The sequence below is a fragment of the Ovis aries genome, chromosome 2 (genome assembly GCF_016772045.2).
Source record: "Ovis aries strain OAR_USU_Benz2616 breed Rambouillet chromosome 2, ARS-UI_Ramb_v3.0, whole genome shotgun sequence".
Lineage (NCBI taxonomy): Eukaryota > Metazoa > Chordata > Mammalia > Artiodactyla > Bovidae > Ovis > Ovis aries.
Window position 1 is genome coordinate 199,385,458 of NC_056055.1, and position 14,917 is coordinate 199,400,374.

The 14,917-nt window shown below is 38.4% G+C and overlaps 1 protein-coding gene across 7 annotated transcripts in view; it reads right to left on the bottom strand.

Moving 5' to 3' along the window:
* The window catches only part of ANKRD44 (ankyrin repeat domain 44), a 313,666-nt gene that overhangs the window by 73,073 nt on the left and 225,676 nt on the right, over positions 1–14,917 (bottom strand). For 4 of the 7 annotated variants that reach the window (XM_042244027.1, XM_042244025.1, XM_042244026.2 and 1 more), the window contains exons 11-16: positions 10,712–10,794; positions 9,473–9,590; positions 7,477–7,545; positions 6,145–6,285; positions 4,245–4,325; positions 847–958 (exon numbers count right to left, since the gene is read on the bottom strand). In XM_042244027.1, coding sequence (XP_042099961.1) covers positions 847–958; positions 4,245–4,325; positions 6,145–6,285; positions 7,477–7,545; positions 9,473–9,590; positions 10,712–10,794 — 604 coding nt within the window. The remainder of the gene's footprint in view (positions 1–846; positions 959–4,244; positions 4,326–6,144; positions 6,286–7,476; positions 7,546–9,472; positions 9,591–10,711; positions 10,795–14,917) is intronic. The other 3 variants (XM_027965056.2, XM_027965055.2, XM_042244028.2) reach the window with 1 other exon arrangement.

A 14,917-nucleotide genomic window follows, 5' to 3' on the forward strand; every position in this document is an offset into this window, starting at 1 on the left:
TTTCTAGCCCACCCAGTGTTTTCAAAACAGGAAATTCCACATAAAAAGCCTAGATTTGTAGTTTCTCCTGAAACATGGGAATTCTAGCAAACCTGGGTTTGCAGTACCACCTGGCTTCCATCAACTACTGCTGACTAGCCGTTTCTCCCCTTAAACAGACCTTCCCTCTTTATTTGCCACATTTCCCACCACCTGCTATTATTCCATACATGGGTTCACTTCACTTGTTTATTTTATATTTTTGTCCCTGTAGACATCTGAGTTTGCATCTGGTAACCTATACCAACAGAGGAATTTCAGACTCCAAATCAAGTGTTTCTTGATTACTATAGGTTTGAAATGTGGGCTGGTTTTAAAATTCCAGTAAATTCTGCTGTTACACTCTTGCCAGTTTCTTTCCCTAAACTATAGATGTGGGACTATGACAAACCAACTTGCCTAATGGTTATGTAAGCCATCTTATGACACTGTTATCAAATACTGGGGTGCTAAGTGTGATTCTGGAAATATATACTAAGCTTCTTTGATACATCCAAATTATCTTCAAAATAGAAACTATGTCTGTACCAGAGTCTAACATTCCTAGTCCAAGTTAATGAGGAAAAGAATCAATTATTAGTTAGCTCTGAGATTAGAATGGGAATAAATGGAACAAAGAGTGCTACATATTATGAAGGGAAACAATTTAATCACTTGCCAAAAAATTGCCTGATCAATTTAATCCAGGTGATTTCTAGTGGGGGCTGAACTAGGCAGTAAGGGCCTTTGTTGAGAGATTCAGACCAGCATTTTCAGGCGTGGGTGTATGTGTGTGTATGTTAGAGAAAACAAATCAAAACAGCTCACCAATTCCAGACACTGTCTGTGGCCATAGGCAGCAGCATAATGTATGCTACTGTAGCCTTCTTTGTCCCGGATAGATGGATTTGCATCATGTTGAAGCAGAAATTCTAGACATCTGTAAGTATAAAGACGAGATGTTATTTCAGAAAACATCCCTAGACCAAAAGGGATAATCAATATTAATGTTCTCCTACTGTGAATGTGCCACAAAGAGCTTTGTGAATTGAAGTGTTTCTTTAAAGATTCTACAGCAATTAGGGTTTATATATTGGATGTTTTATGTGTATTTTGTGCATCTATCTTTATCTCAGCTTAAAATAGCCATTCTAGAATTCAGGAAAGGCTTTAGGAACTAGAAATGAAAGTTGCTCAGTCGTGTCTGACTCTTTGTGACCCCATGGACTATACAGTCCTTGGAGTTCTCCAGGCCAGAATACTGGAATGGGTTGCCGTTCCCTTCCCAGGGGATTTTCCAAACCCAGGGATGGAAGCTGGGTCTCCCGAATTATAGGCAGATTCTTTGCCTGCTGAGCCACCAGGGAAGCCTAGGAACTAGAGGGAGGAACTTAGGAACTAGAGGATAATTAAATATTTTTCCCCTTTTCATCTTAAGATACAGGACCGGCTTGTCATCATGATTACTAAATAATAAGTTTTAGAGCTCTGTGTTCAAAAGATAAGTTTTCAGCTTAATAAAGAAGTAGTCAAGGCACTGCAAAGGGATAAACCTCAAGAGGTGGGTTTATTTTTTAACCTTGCTATTGGAGATTCTGAGATCAAAAGGTTGGAAAATGAACGTTTAAAAGACTAAGAAAACAATAACAGAAAAGAATCTAAGAATAGCTAAATCATAAAAAGACATAAGGACTGGGCCAACACTTTAAAAATATAAAAGATGAATTCAGTCACCACCTCTGAAGAAAGAGGCTGACACTGTACCACTAGGAATACAGACTAGAGTAAAATGATAAATAATAAATTTTAAAAGCCTTTTCTGACACAGTTGTAGCTTTTCTGGAAAAAAACAATCTTTGGAATAGGTCAGAGGAAGGAGTGTGGTACTGCTTTTGCTGAAGAGCCAGGACACGAGGGATGTGATGTGTTCTACTCAGGGCCTGCTGCAAATGGGACAGCCCTGCTGGTCAAAGAGGGAAGAGCCAGACAGGGAGCACCGTGATATATTATTTATACCAGCTATATTTCTTGACACAGGGACAAACATGTCCTTTACAAGGCCAGGCTTGTTCAAATTCATACTCAAATCAAAATCGTAAGATTCTAAATAGAAGCTTGTATATTAAATAAGACCTCCCAATAGAAAATTTCTATACTTTACTCAGAAACCTTAAAATGACATTATCTATCTTTCAGTATAAGGCAAAAGGAGTAAATAAATCACACACAGAGACAGATATTAAAACAGACATTTTAATTTTTAGAAAACCTGATGAAAGAGAAATTTTTAAAACTAAGTACCTACATGACACATGGTTCATCCATAAAATGCTCTGTAATAAATCAAACTATTATTGGAGACCTGATATATCATGATGTATTTGCTGATTTGTACCTTAAAAGGAAGTCTTTTTTTTTTTTTAAATTTTCATAATGAAATGCCCATAGACTGAATCCCAGGTGTGACTCATTTTAAACTGAATTTGGCTCTTGAAATAAAATCACTCAATAGGGATAGCTTTCTTGTGGACACACAATCCCCAGCTTCTGAAAGGATTATATTCTAAAAAATCAGTTGATAAACTTAACATGTAATTTGGAAAACACTGGGAATTACACCCCAAGAGCTATTTAATGCAGAATATAGCTGAACTATAACTGTCAATTCTGCTGTGCTTAGTTACTCAGTCATGCTTAATTCTTTGCGACCCCATGGACTCTAGCCTACCAGGCTCCTCTGTCCATGGGAATTCTCCAGGCAAGAATACTGGAGTGGGTTGCCATGCCCTCCTCCAGGGAATCTACCCAACCCCAGGATCAAACCCAGGTCCCCCGCATTGCAGGCAGATTCTTTACTGTCTAAGCCACTAGGGAAGCCCATAATTGCCAACAGTACTATTAGAAATAACAACAGTATTATAGAATGTGAATATTCTCCACATTTTTCCTAAGGGAAATGAAATCCACTTTTAACTGGGAATGCTTGTCTTTTTCACCACCTAGGGCCCTGGACTAGTAATTATGGCACCTAAGCCAGAAAATCAAGAGATGCGCATTAGAGCAAGGGTGTATTTGCACAAGGAAGTAGCCTTTAATTGCATGCAAAAGCTCCCTAGTAGGCTGGTCCCTGCATTCTCCTGCTTCTCCTGTTCCATCCCTCTCCACCAGCTGGAATAGGGCTGCTCTGGCCCAACGTAAGCTTGTATTTCACTGGAGAAGGAAGTATTTGCTGAGGTGGCTTAAAATTTTACAGTCTTTGAATATTATTACTTTAATTTTGGAATATTAGGGCAAAACTGCGGTTATTCTGTTCTACTTACAGCTTTGTTTCCTGTGCCCACCCCGGTCACAGACAAAGTTAAGTCCCTACAACTTGCACTGGGGCCTTGCAAGTGAGGGACTGAGTGCAAACTCGTAGAGCACTGCATCCCCTGCTCTCACAGGGGCAGGACACACAATGTCGGCACTGGGCATTCACGCGTTCATTCATTTAACACAGAGTTGTTGACCGCCAGCTGCACGCCGGGCACTGTGCTGGGTACAGCACAACCTTCTCGCTACAACTTCCAGTCCAGGAAGGACTCTCAGAGGATGAAACATTAGAGCTTCCCAGGTATCAACAGTCCTGGGTGCCGGCACTCACTTCATCATAGTAACAGCTGAATCTCTGTCAAGACACCAGAAAGGGGCAGGCAGGATGAAGGGGACAGAGCAGCTGTCTGCAGGTGGGGAGGGTGCTATTTGTAACCCGGTGAGAGTGTCGGAGAGGGAGGGGGGAGTACAACTGGTGTATTTGGTGAAACCTCAAAACATGTATTTATAGAATCTGTTAAACAGTCATCCCCAGGTCACAAAAGGAGAGCCTGAGGCCCTCAGAGGAGGCTTTAGTATGTCCCCTGAGGCACATGACACACGGAAGAATCAGAAATGATATTTAAGACACCCGCTTCCAAAAACTGCTGCCCAATCACAGTGATGATCGCTGTAACGGTTTCAATTTTAGAAAGAGTGTGTATCTTTAGAAGAGTATGTATCTGGTATGAAAACAGCCTATTTGAAGGATATATTAAAAGAACAGTTTCTTCTTCATCAAAGGCAAGCCCACATCACTTCCTCAAGACCCCAAGGGAGACCCCAAAATAGTAAAGCTGGCCCACGTGGCAACCTGGAGCAGCAGACAAAGCATCAGTAACCACACCTTGTGCTTAAGCTGAGAAGAAACTTACAATGCAGCTTCCTTTTCCTTCAGCTCTCTGGCTCTTTCAAGTTCTTCCGAATTTTCATGGGCGTTTCCTAAGATAGTCTTACTTCTCAGCAAAGGGAAACAAAAAAAATTACAATTAGTGGCAAAGTTGCTAATGATTTTGGTACAATTTACATCTTAAGAATTGCCCCCCAACCCCACAGAAGCAAGCACTACTAATTTTTCATGGAGGATATACATGGTTCTCTCTAAGTACATCCAGTAAATCTTTTCTCTCCTAAGGAATCCAGTTAAGAACATGGTATTCCTAAAACTTCTGCCAAGGTATCAATGATTAAGGCAGCAATCATGCTGCCCACTCTTCCATAAATTTTCTAAACTCCCCAGGGAAAGAGAAAGTGATTTAGCTTAAAATTCCCTGACACCTACCACATTCCTTGCTGCCTCCTTGTCAGTTGAGCATTTCATTTATCCAGGAATGGGTTCCTAAGCACCCCTCATCTACCAGAGAAATTCTGCACCATCTAAGATTCCTATTCTAGATCTTAACAGATGAAGGATACTTATTCCTCATTCCATTCCAAGTGAATAGCACAGAGCCTGACACATAATGCATGTTCAATAAATGTTTTTGAATTAAGAACATGGGGCTGTGGGACCCTGAGGCTACATCAGACTTGTCAGTATCATATGAAGGAAAAAAAGCAGCAGTGTTTTCCAAACTGGAAATATGGATCATGATCTATGACTGAATTATGAAATCAATTTAGTGGGTTGAAGTCAGTAGGTTTTTTTTAATGAAATAAAAGATATCAAAATGAATCATACATAGCAAAAGTAAATAAGGTTTTATGAAATCTTTTTTCCATTTTCCATACATATATATAAAGCATATATACATGAGTCTGTATATTGCATCGTGATGTAAAGTGAGTGTCAGTCACTCAGTTGTGTCTGATTCTTTGTGACCCTGTGGACTTTGGCCTACCAGGCTCCTCTGTCCATGGGTTTTCCCAGGCAAGGATATTGGAGTGAGTAGCCATTCCCTTCTCCATAGAATCTTCCCAATCCAGGGACTGAACCTCAGTCTCCTACATTGCAGGTGGATTCTTTCTTTACCCTCTGAGCCACCAGGGAAGCCTGGTGTGCAGGTAATTATCTAGTATGTTTGAAAGCCATTGCTCTACAAGAAAGGGAGTTAGCACTGACCATATAACTCAACAGTTCTCCAAACAGGATCACCAAAAAGTATTCCTATGAAGGAGGGCCTGATCCTCAAGTCTTTGAGAATGATATCATAAGCTGTGGGCATCTCTCCCACCTTTTCCCCTAGAACTGGTTCATTTATTTTTGCTTTCCATTCCAAGCCACCTAGAATCCAAACATGATCAGGGCAACCAACTTCCTATCTTCCAGCTTCCGAAAGAGCATTCATGCCCAGGTTTGAAAAATGTCTATTTTTAAAAATAAAATATTGATGCTGTATTTGAACACTATTGGGATTATGCATAGGCGGATATTTTTTACATGACATATTTCTCAGCAAATGTAAGTTTTACAGCAAATGAAGCATGTAAGTGATGATGATGAAAACCACAGTATACGACAAAATAAATTGTGACAGATTTTGAGTGAACTGATTGAGTGAACTGAAAACCTGAACTTGACAGCTCCACTTGGCATTCAATGCAAAGAACAGAGAGGAGATGCAATTGTGCAGTGACATGTACTAATCAAATGTAAAGAGAGCAGAATGGGAAACCCAGGGTTAGGGAGGAACCAATTCAAACTCCTCGAGTCTGGATAAGAGGGATTCTTCATTCACAGTCTCGGTGAGGCAGTATGAAGAAACCTCAACAGCCCTCCCTCTTCCATCTCCCCCTCTTCCCACCCCCAAAGAAACAGGACAAGGCTGTTTTTACTTTCTATCCATGTCCGACGCAGCAGCATAGTGCAAAGCGGTGCGGCCCCAGTCATCAGTTTCATTCACACTGGCCCCTGTGGTCACTAATGTCTCAATACAGTGGAAATGACAATTTGCAGCTGCATAGTGCAGAGGAGTCCTGAAAAACAAACAGCAGTTTATTATATCATTCAGTCTGGAAAACAGATCCTCATCATCAGCACCAGCACAGACAGCAGTATTTGTAAGGGTGTGGAAAGATCTTTGGCTCTGAGTGTGGAGGCCAAGACATACGCCTTTCTCTGGCATATCTTATGTGTTAGAACGAAGGCTGAAAAGATGGTGGCTTAGACAGGCCACCCACTTGTGGATCTCCTTTCTTTCCATCCCAAGGGCCTATCCTGGTTCCCATCTACATGACTGCTCATGACTGCTCCTCTGGGCTCTTGCAATACCATCCAGACTGGCCTCCTTTGCCCTAACCCAACCTCCATGTAACTTTCAACTGCCATGAATGAAGAACTGGATTTTCTAAGGTCCAATACCTACGTATATAATCCTGTACCAAAACCTTCAATTTTCCCCAGGGAACAAAGCCTTGATTTTTTAGTTTGAAATTGAAGACCTTCCCAAGCTGGCCCTGGTCCATCTTTATAAAGTATCTCTCTTCCCAAAATGCTGTTTCCAAACAGATTAAACTGAGGTTTTTTTGATCATGTCCTCATTTCCTCTACCTTCCTCATGTTGTTTACTGGTACTGGTTCCCTGTACCAGCTAGTACTACAGCACAACTTAGCTATACAAAGGACAAGCAAGAAAAGTTCTAAACCATCCCAATAACCAGAGGGATTACGGGTGGTATGTGTGTGAGTACGTGTATTTCATGTTTAAAATGTGTCTAAAGATTTATCCCAAAATGAAATGTTCAATAAATATAATAAAGAGCTCCAGATCTTGTGACCAAATTCTGTCCTGGAAGGGCTAAAGTGCTCTACTTTGCTATACAGAGAATTTTCTCAACTATATCCATGTGGAGGATTACATATTTTATATATGTAAATATTTTTATATAATATCTATAAAGTATGCAATCTCCCACATGGATATAGTTATTTATATCAGAAGGAGCAGAACAATTGGCGCTTCTAAACAGAAGCTGGGAAAGGAGACCCTTTCCTTGTGGCCTGGTTTGCTGGTGTTTCACTTTGCTATAAAAAGGGATTTCCTTCTGAGGATGGAATCTCCCCGGCTAGCTTCCCTGTTTACCATTTCAACATAACACGATTTCCAGATGGACTGCTCCCCACTCCTTTTATTTAGGCACTTGAAGCAGAGTTCCCTGTTTACATACCTCCCACACTTGTCCTTTTTATGGAAATCTGCTCCACTGCTTTGCAAGAGTTTTATACATTCCACATTACTAGAAAGACAGGGAAAGCATTGTTAAGATGGTAGAGGTCAATTGCTGGGCTGTCTTCAGAAAGAGCTCTTTTCTGCGGAGTGTATGCACAGATGAAATGAGGACACTAAATTCTGCTAACACAAAAATAACCTAACACATTAGAGTAATGCCATATCATAAGGATCTAAAGTTCTTATAATCCCTTTTCAAAGCTAATATATCAATGCATTAAAGAGCTTGATGGAACATTTTCAATTCCATGACTAAAGAATTTAATGATTATTACATGATGAAACCTTTCAGTGATGGTTTCATCATTTATCCTAAAATTCTCTTTCAAAACCATCAAGAGTTTATGAAACAACTCCTTAAACCTATAATAATTTCATGTCACTTTTAAACAATGAGCCAGAATGGATGAGCATTACCTTTTATCACAGCAGAATGAATTCACTATAACCATTTTCAACCCAGACTCTCCTTAACGGAAAATAAACCAGCTGCATTTCCCTGTCTTGGTAATCTAGGTAAATGAATGTGTAGAACCAAGGCCGAAAATGATGTAATGGAGCGTAGTGATCTTCCAGCTTCTTTGTCATTTGCAGAAGCAATAAATCATGTTTAGTAGAGAGAAAAGGACCCACTGAAGTGAATTTTCCTATTGAAGGGCATAGAGCTAAATATTAATCCTAATAGGAGTTTCAGACATGAATCCAGAATGGTTTGTTGCCACTTTCTGTACAGGTCTGATATTTTTCAAAATGGGGGCATAAAAGGAGACATTCATCTATCATTGTTCCAAACTTGGGATGCTAAGAAGTGGCCTAGGATTTACTACTTTGTTATCATTTAAATAAGAAAGATGATTTCATTAATGATAAGTATAAGCAGGGCTGTCCCTGCCCCATATCCACCCTTTTCAGTTACCTTTCTCAGAGAACTCACTGTTTAAATCATAAAACTGAAAAACTTTCTGAGACCATTATGTATAACATGTCAATTGATATAAAACACCTGTCTCTTCCTGAATGAAGCCAAAGGATCAAAGGCAGACAGATCCATGTTGTATGGATCAGGAAGGATGATCCTGATGGAGGGATGGGGTGAGGATAAGGAGGTTCTTTTTAAATATATATATAAATTATGAAAATAAAACTAAATACAAGACTTTGGAAGGGACCTGTACAAATAAGGGGTCCTAAAGCTTCACAGTCAATCCACCTCTGTTAAATAGGTAATGCCTTTGGTCATATACAGATTATACATGGAGCACTGCTGTTCCCTAAAGACTAGGAAAATGATTAAGAACCAGCACCATACCCAAACGAGGCCATCTGAGGGGAGCCATGTTTGGTCAATGCATGGTCATATATCAACAATGTATTGATCATTGTCTTAATCTAACCACTGATATGAAAAACAGTATCTCATAAAAAATTCTCTTTACAACTGAAAAAATAGGCAAGGATTAAATTACTTCTTGCTTATCCTTTGAGTTTTCTGGACTTTTGCTCACATTTAATCATTATTAGAACTTAAAAATAAGTTTTGAAATAGGACTAAAACGTCTTTAAATGAACATGAATTAACTCAACCTTGGATTTCCTTGATCATTAACTCTCCTTCTAGTAACAAAAGACAAAAAATTTAGGAACAAATCTCAAATTATTTTCTTTTGGTGGAAGAGGTACCAAGTATTTACATATTCTGTAGGTTACAAACAAGAGAAAAAATATTTCCTATATGAGATGGGCTAATGATGTTTCTTTGGAAAAACAAACACATGAGCAATCTGGAAATTCAACGTATGATATTTGGTATTGGTAGAAACACTTCTTACCCATTTTATTAAAGAAGTTGCCTCTGATTCACAGATGACTTAAGTCAATTAAGATGCACTGGTAATTAGGCCATGAGAAAACAACTAAAATTGCTAACTACTCACCCTCCTGCAGCAGCAGCATGAAGGCACGTTCTTCCAAATTTATCTGGGGTGTCTATTTCAAAGCCTGCAGACAGCACGTGCTCATTACTAAACAAGGATACTATGCTATACTTTTGTCCTAGTTAAACCACAAGAAACATTGCAGAGACAGAAAAATCAGTTAGTAGAAAAACCAGAACGCAAGCTATTGTAGTCAGAAAGAGGTTGTCATGGAAACGAATGGTAACTGCTCAAGCTTGGCAATTTTATAGGAAGAACCGTGAAGTCAAGAAGAATTTATTTTCATATTCAGCCCTGGGTGAACTGCAGCCCCATATTTCAATCCCAGGATAAAAATTTATGAAACCAATTTGAGATAAGTAGGGCAATAGACAGGCAGACAGAACACATGGAGAAAACATGGAAGGCAAAGTAGTAATCATAACATGCTAGAAGAGAGATTTTCTTAAGCGTATTATTAGCTTACAGTTGGTGTAAGATTTGGGAAACGTGCTTTCATGCAGGGGTTATTTTTAAACATGCCAAAAGCAGTGAAAGCAGAATCAACCATAAGTAAAGAACTTAAAGGAATAAAAAAAGCCTCTGGGATATCTGCTGAATTAATTCATAAACAGTCTTTGCCTTGCAGATCTCTATCACCTTTGAAAGCCAGGAACTTCTTAATACATGGAGGTTGTCAGAATCATTGATAAGAAAGATTAGCAAAGCTCCAAACCAGAAAGAATTTCTTGGTTCCAAACAGGCCCGCATTAAAAAAATAAAAATAAAACCTAGTTGGAGGGATATCAACCACAGTGATTTTTCAGAGCCCACGGAGTGGGATGGTAATTTAACATTTCTACTATTAAAAGGTAGGGGATTTAGCCTTTTTTCTTTGTTGAAGAATATGAAATGTTACATCACCAGTTTAAGCCTCAAAGATGTCTTCTCCTCCTACGACAAACATCCTGTAAGCTATGCCCATCCCTGCCTGCCTCCCACTCTGGATCACTGGAGTTCTAACTTGATAAACAGACAAGACTCTCACTCCGGGGCAGAATACTGACGTTCAGACAGTTTCAACACCATGAGCTGCTGGAAGCTGTCACATGCAGGTAGCTGTGGACACAGCTCATCCTGCCAATCAGATCATGAATGACATGAAGCACAGGCAGGCACTCACTCTGACCAGACACCTGAAGCTACACGGCTCATTTACAGGACAGATTAAGCGTCATCTGTGGTAATGGAGTTACTTACCCGATGACAGTAACTTTCTGCAGCAGTCAGAGTGAGCATTGAGGGCAGCTAAATGTAAGGGGAACATGCTATGGATTCCACACCTGAGGAAGAAAAAAACAGAGCAGCTCACGATTATAGATCTCCTGATACATGCAGAAGGGGGTGACCTTTCTAGAAGGTCTCTGATGAAAATTAAATCCATGAGACCTTGCCTAGGGACTCCTGGCTGAAATAATTATGCAATCATTTCTACTTTAAAATAATAAAATCCTGGACTTAAACCACAGTGACAAATCCCATAACAATAGAAAAATATATTTAAGAAAACATTTCACGTAAACAGTGACTCTTAGCATTTAAAATTAATTTCTCTTTTATCCTTTCAGCTTAGCAATTTTATGTATCATTCACATTCATTCATTCATCTATTCAACACTTTATAAGCATCAGATACTTTGCTAAGTGCTGGGGAAAATAAGACAAGAAGCTGACAAACTCTCAACTTTGCAAAGCAACTTGTTTTATTCCTTGAGTTGATAAATATTTATTGTTGACCTACTATGTGTTATCTTTTTGCTAACAATTAGTAATGGTTGTTTTATTAGAAATAAAATTTTGGATGAGAATAAAAACCAATGCTTACCTTTGACAAGTGAAACTTCATCTTTCTGGTAGCCTTTTATATTGCACATTTACCCACATAAGAAAACCAGTCACGAAATAGTTAACTTTAACCTTACATATATTTCATAAATCTAGCAATTTTCCCTAACAGTAGTACAGAAAGAATCCAGAATAGGACTTCTTAGACTGACCTCTACCATAACATAGTCCCTGGAACAATCCTCTGAGGGACAGACAGCCCTCTGACGGCAGTGCTTTCTGCCCTTAGAATTAAAGCCTCCCCCTCCTGCCCATCACTTCTCCTCAAACGAGGACCCAAAGTTCTGTGCTGACTCATAATTCAAAACACACCGCATCATCAGGCAGTTCCTGTGTACTTGAAAGCACGTTAGTGATCTTGTCTCATAACATCACATTTCATTCAGACAATATATTTCAGATTTTTTAAATCCACACCATAACATAAGGAGTACAGGCTGTCTATATTTACACCTGCAACATGAGACATCTAAGTTTCTTCCCTGTCACAAAGTGGCCCATTTCCACACTCTATATTGAATAAAAAACACATATGACTTGAATTTGCTAAGCTTAAGATAGATGAATTTTATTTTCTATATAGAAAGTTATTATGCTGTTCATGAATTTGTAAAAGTATATATATGTTCACAGATAATTCAAGGTATTTGGCATTCTGCAAAATCTGAGTCTGCCAGCAATTAACCACCTCTCTCTTTTCATGAAAACTTCTATTTATTGATGTTTTTGTTCAGTCTTCCCTCTGTTCATTTTCCTTTCCCTATATGGAGATTTCCAACCCAGTGTATATAATAGCTGGCATCCATCAAGGGATGCAATTTGCCCGTCTTCTGGGCAGTGTCTTGTGGAGGAGAACTGCTTGTAATTGCCTCTCTCATCATTTACGAAAAAAAATTTCTGAAAAGCAATTGCATCAGTGACAACCTTGATGCTCATGAAAAGGAAGAGGGAGTTGGGGGATGGGAAAGAGGCTTTTTATTTGCACTATTTATATTGTTCCCTTCTGATGCCAATGAAACATACTAATTTTTTTTAATGTATAACCTATTTTAAAAGGTCTTTACTAAATGGAACTTAAAGCTAATAAGATTTTACCTAGCCATTTTATCTGTTTTGAGAAGTTAAGGCAAATATCTATGATTAAACATTGCTAGATGCTTGCAAGAAGAAAATGGATAGAACATTTTCTAGAATCATTGTGAATTCCTGTAAGAATATGACTAAATCAAGGAGTGGAATTTTAAATATTTCTTTGAGTCTTCCTCATTCTTTCTATGTACATGTATGTGTGTGTAAAAATATAAATATTTTAATAATATCAACATACATACATAAGTACTACACATAATATTTATGATATAGTTTATATAGGTACATAAAATAGTTACCTTTACATTAAACAATACAAGCAAATGACTTAGGGAAAATAGTATTAAACTATAATAAAACAATTAAGAAAAACATAAAAAGTATAAAAGTTTAATAGACTCAGTGTTATAACATATTCCATAAACTTCACTGCTAATACTTCTAACCGAACTTAACATTTAACCCCACTGTCTTTAGATAATTCACCACACTCTATATTAGCTAATAGTTTCATTTTTTTTCTGCAGCTACTTATACAACTGAGAAGGCAAGGAAGGCAGAACTCTAAAAGGCCTAGGAAAAATTCTCTTTGATAAAATCCACAAACAATAAATGCTGAAGAGGCTGTGGAGAAAAGGGAACCCTCTTGCACTGTTGGTGGGAAATGTAAATTGATATAGCCACTATGGAAGACAGTATGGAGATTCCTTAAAAAAAACTAGGAATAAAACCACTATATGACCCAGCAATCCCACTACTAGGCATATACCCTGAGGAAACCAAAATTGAAAAGACACATGTACCCCAATGTTCACTGCAGCACTATTTACAATAGCTAGGACATGGAAGCAACCTAGATGTCCATCAACAAATGAATAGATAAAAAGGTGAGGTACATATATACAAGGGAATATTACTTAATCATGAAAATGAACACATTTGAGTCAGTCCTAATGAGGTGGATACATCTAGACCCTATTATATAGAGTGAAGTAAATCAATGAGAGAAACAAATATCGTATATTAACACATATATATGGAATCTAGAAAGATGGTACCGATGAACCTATCTGCGGAGCAGCAATGGAGATGCAGACATAGAGAGCAGACTTATAGACACGGGTGGGGTGGGGGGAAGGCGACGGTGGGACAAACAGAGACAGCAGTGTGGAAACATGTACACTACCATATGTTAAACCGCCAATGGGAATTTGTGATGTGACTCAGGGAACTCAAACCAGGGCTCTGTAATAACCAAGGGGGGTGGGAAGGAGAGGGAGGCGGGAGTGAGGTTCAAGAGGGAGGGACATATGTATACCAACGGCTGATTCATGTTGATGTATGGCAGACACCAACACAGTACTGTAAACCGATTATCCTTCAATTAAAAATAAGTTTTAAAAAACATAAACAACAAGGACCTACTGCATAGCACAGGGAACTATATTCAACCTATAATGGAAAAATTCTGAAAAAAAAAATAATAACTGAATCACTCTGCTGTACACCAAAAGCACAGTAAATCAACTCTACTTCAATAAATTTTTTTAATGAAAAAATATCCTCTTTGATATATTCCATAGTTAACAAAAAGCCACTACCTCAATGTAGCAAATACATTAATCTAGACTCAAGTACTAGTACTGGTATTCAAACGACTATGATGTGCCAGTTCAAATAGAAAAACTAAGTATCAGGTGAAGATGGCAAGCAAATAAAAATAGAACTCAGAATTTCTGAATCACTTCAGAAGTGATTCATGCATTACAAATAAAATTTCTCCTTTATTGCTATGAAATAAGACTGCTTATAAAGAAAGGATCCTAAAACCTTTAGCAAGAAACTTAGGATTTGACTGTCCTAGTCAAATGAGAAACATGGCTCTGACTTCATCAGATACAGCAAGGAAGATCAAGAAATAAAGATGTCAGATAACACTAAACTTAACAGTGCATAAATTACAGGAAAGGGAAGACCAATTCCAGTTAATCTGCTACATTTATTTGACCAGTCATAAAATTAATGGAACACATTTGTATTAGCTATTTCTAATTTAGCTGTTAGCTGGGGTCTCCTACCCAGTTATTTCAGAATAAATGAGGCCAGAATAAACTGCACAGAGCCATCAGAGGTGAGGACAGGGCTTTTGCACCATTAGAATATCAGTTCTTTTAAGTTTCCCCCTTGGCTCAGGAGGACATGGCTGTCCCTTTCCATATCCAGGCCTTTCTAGAACCTTCCCTTAGGCCATATGTTTAAAAAAAAAAAAAAAAAAACACTGTGGTTAAGGTGATGGGGTGAGAACCTTTGGGTTTCAGTCCTAACTTTTCCATGTGCTAGCTATTTGGACTTTGGAAAGTACATAATGGCTCCCTCACCTGGAAAATAAAGATAATAATGGTGTCAATCTTATAGAGCAATTGGAAGGACTAATTGAGATAATGAACATAAAGTGTTAAATAGGATATCTGG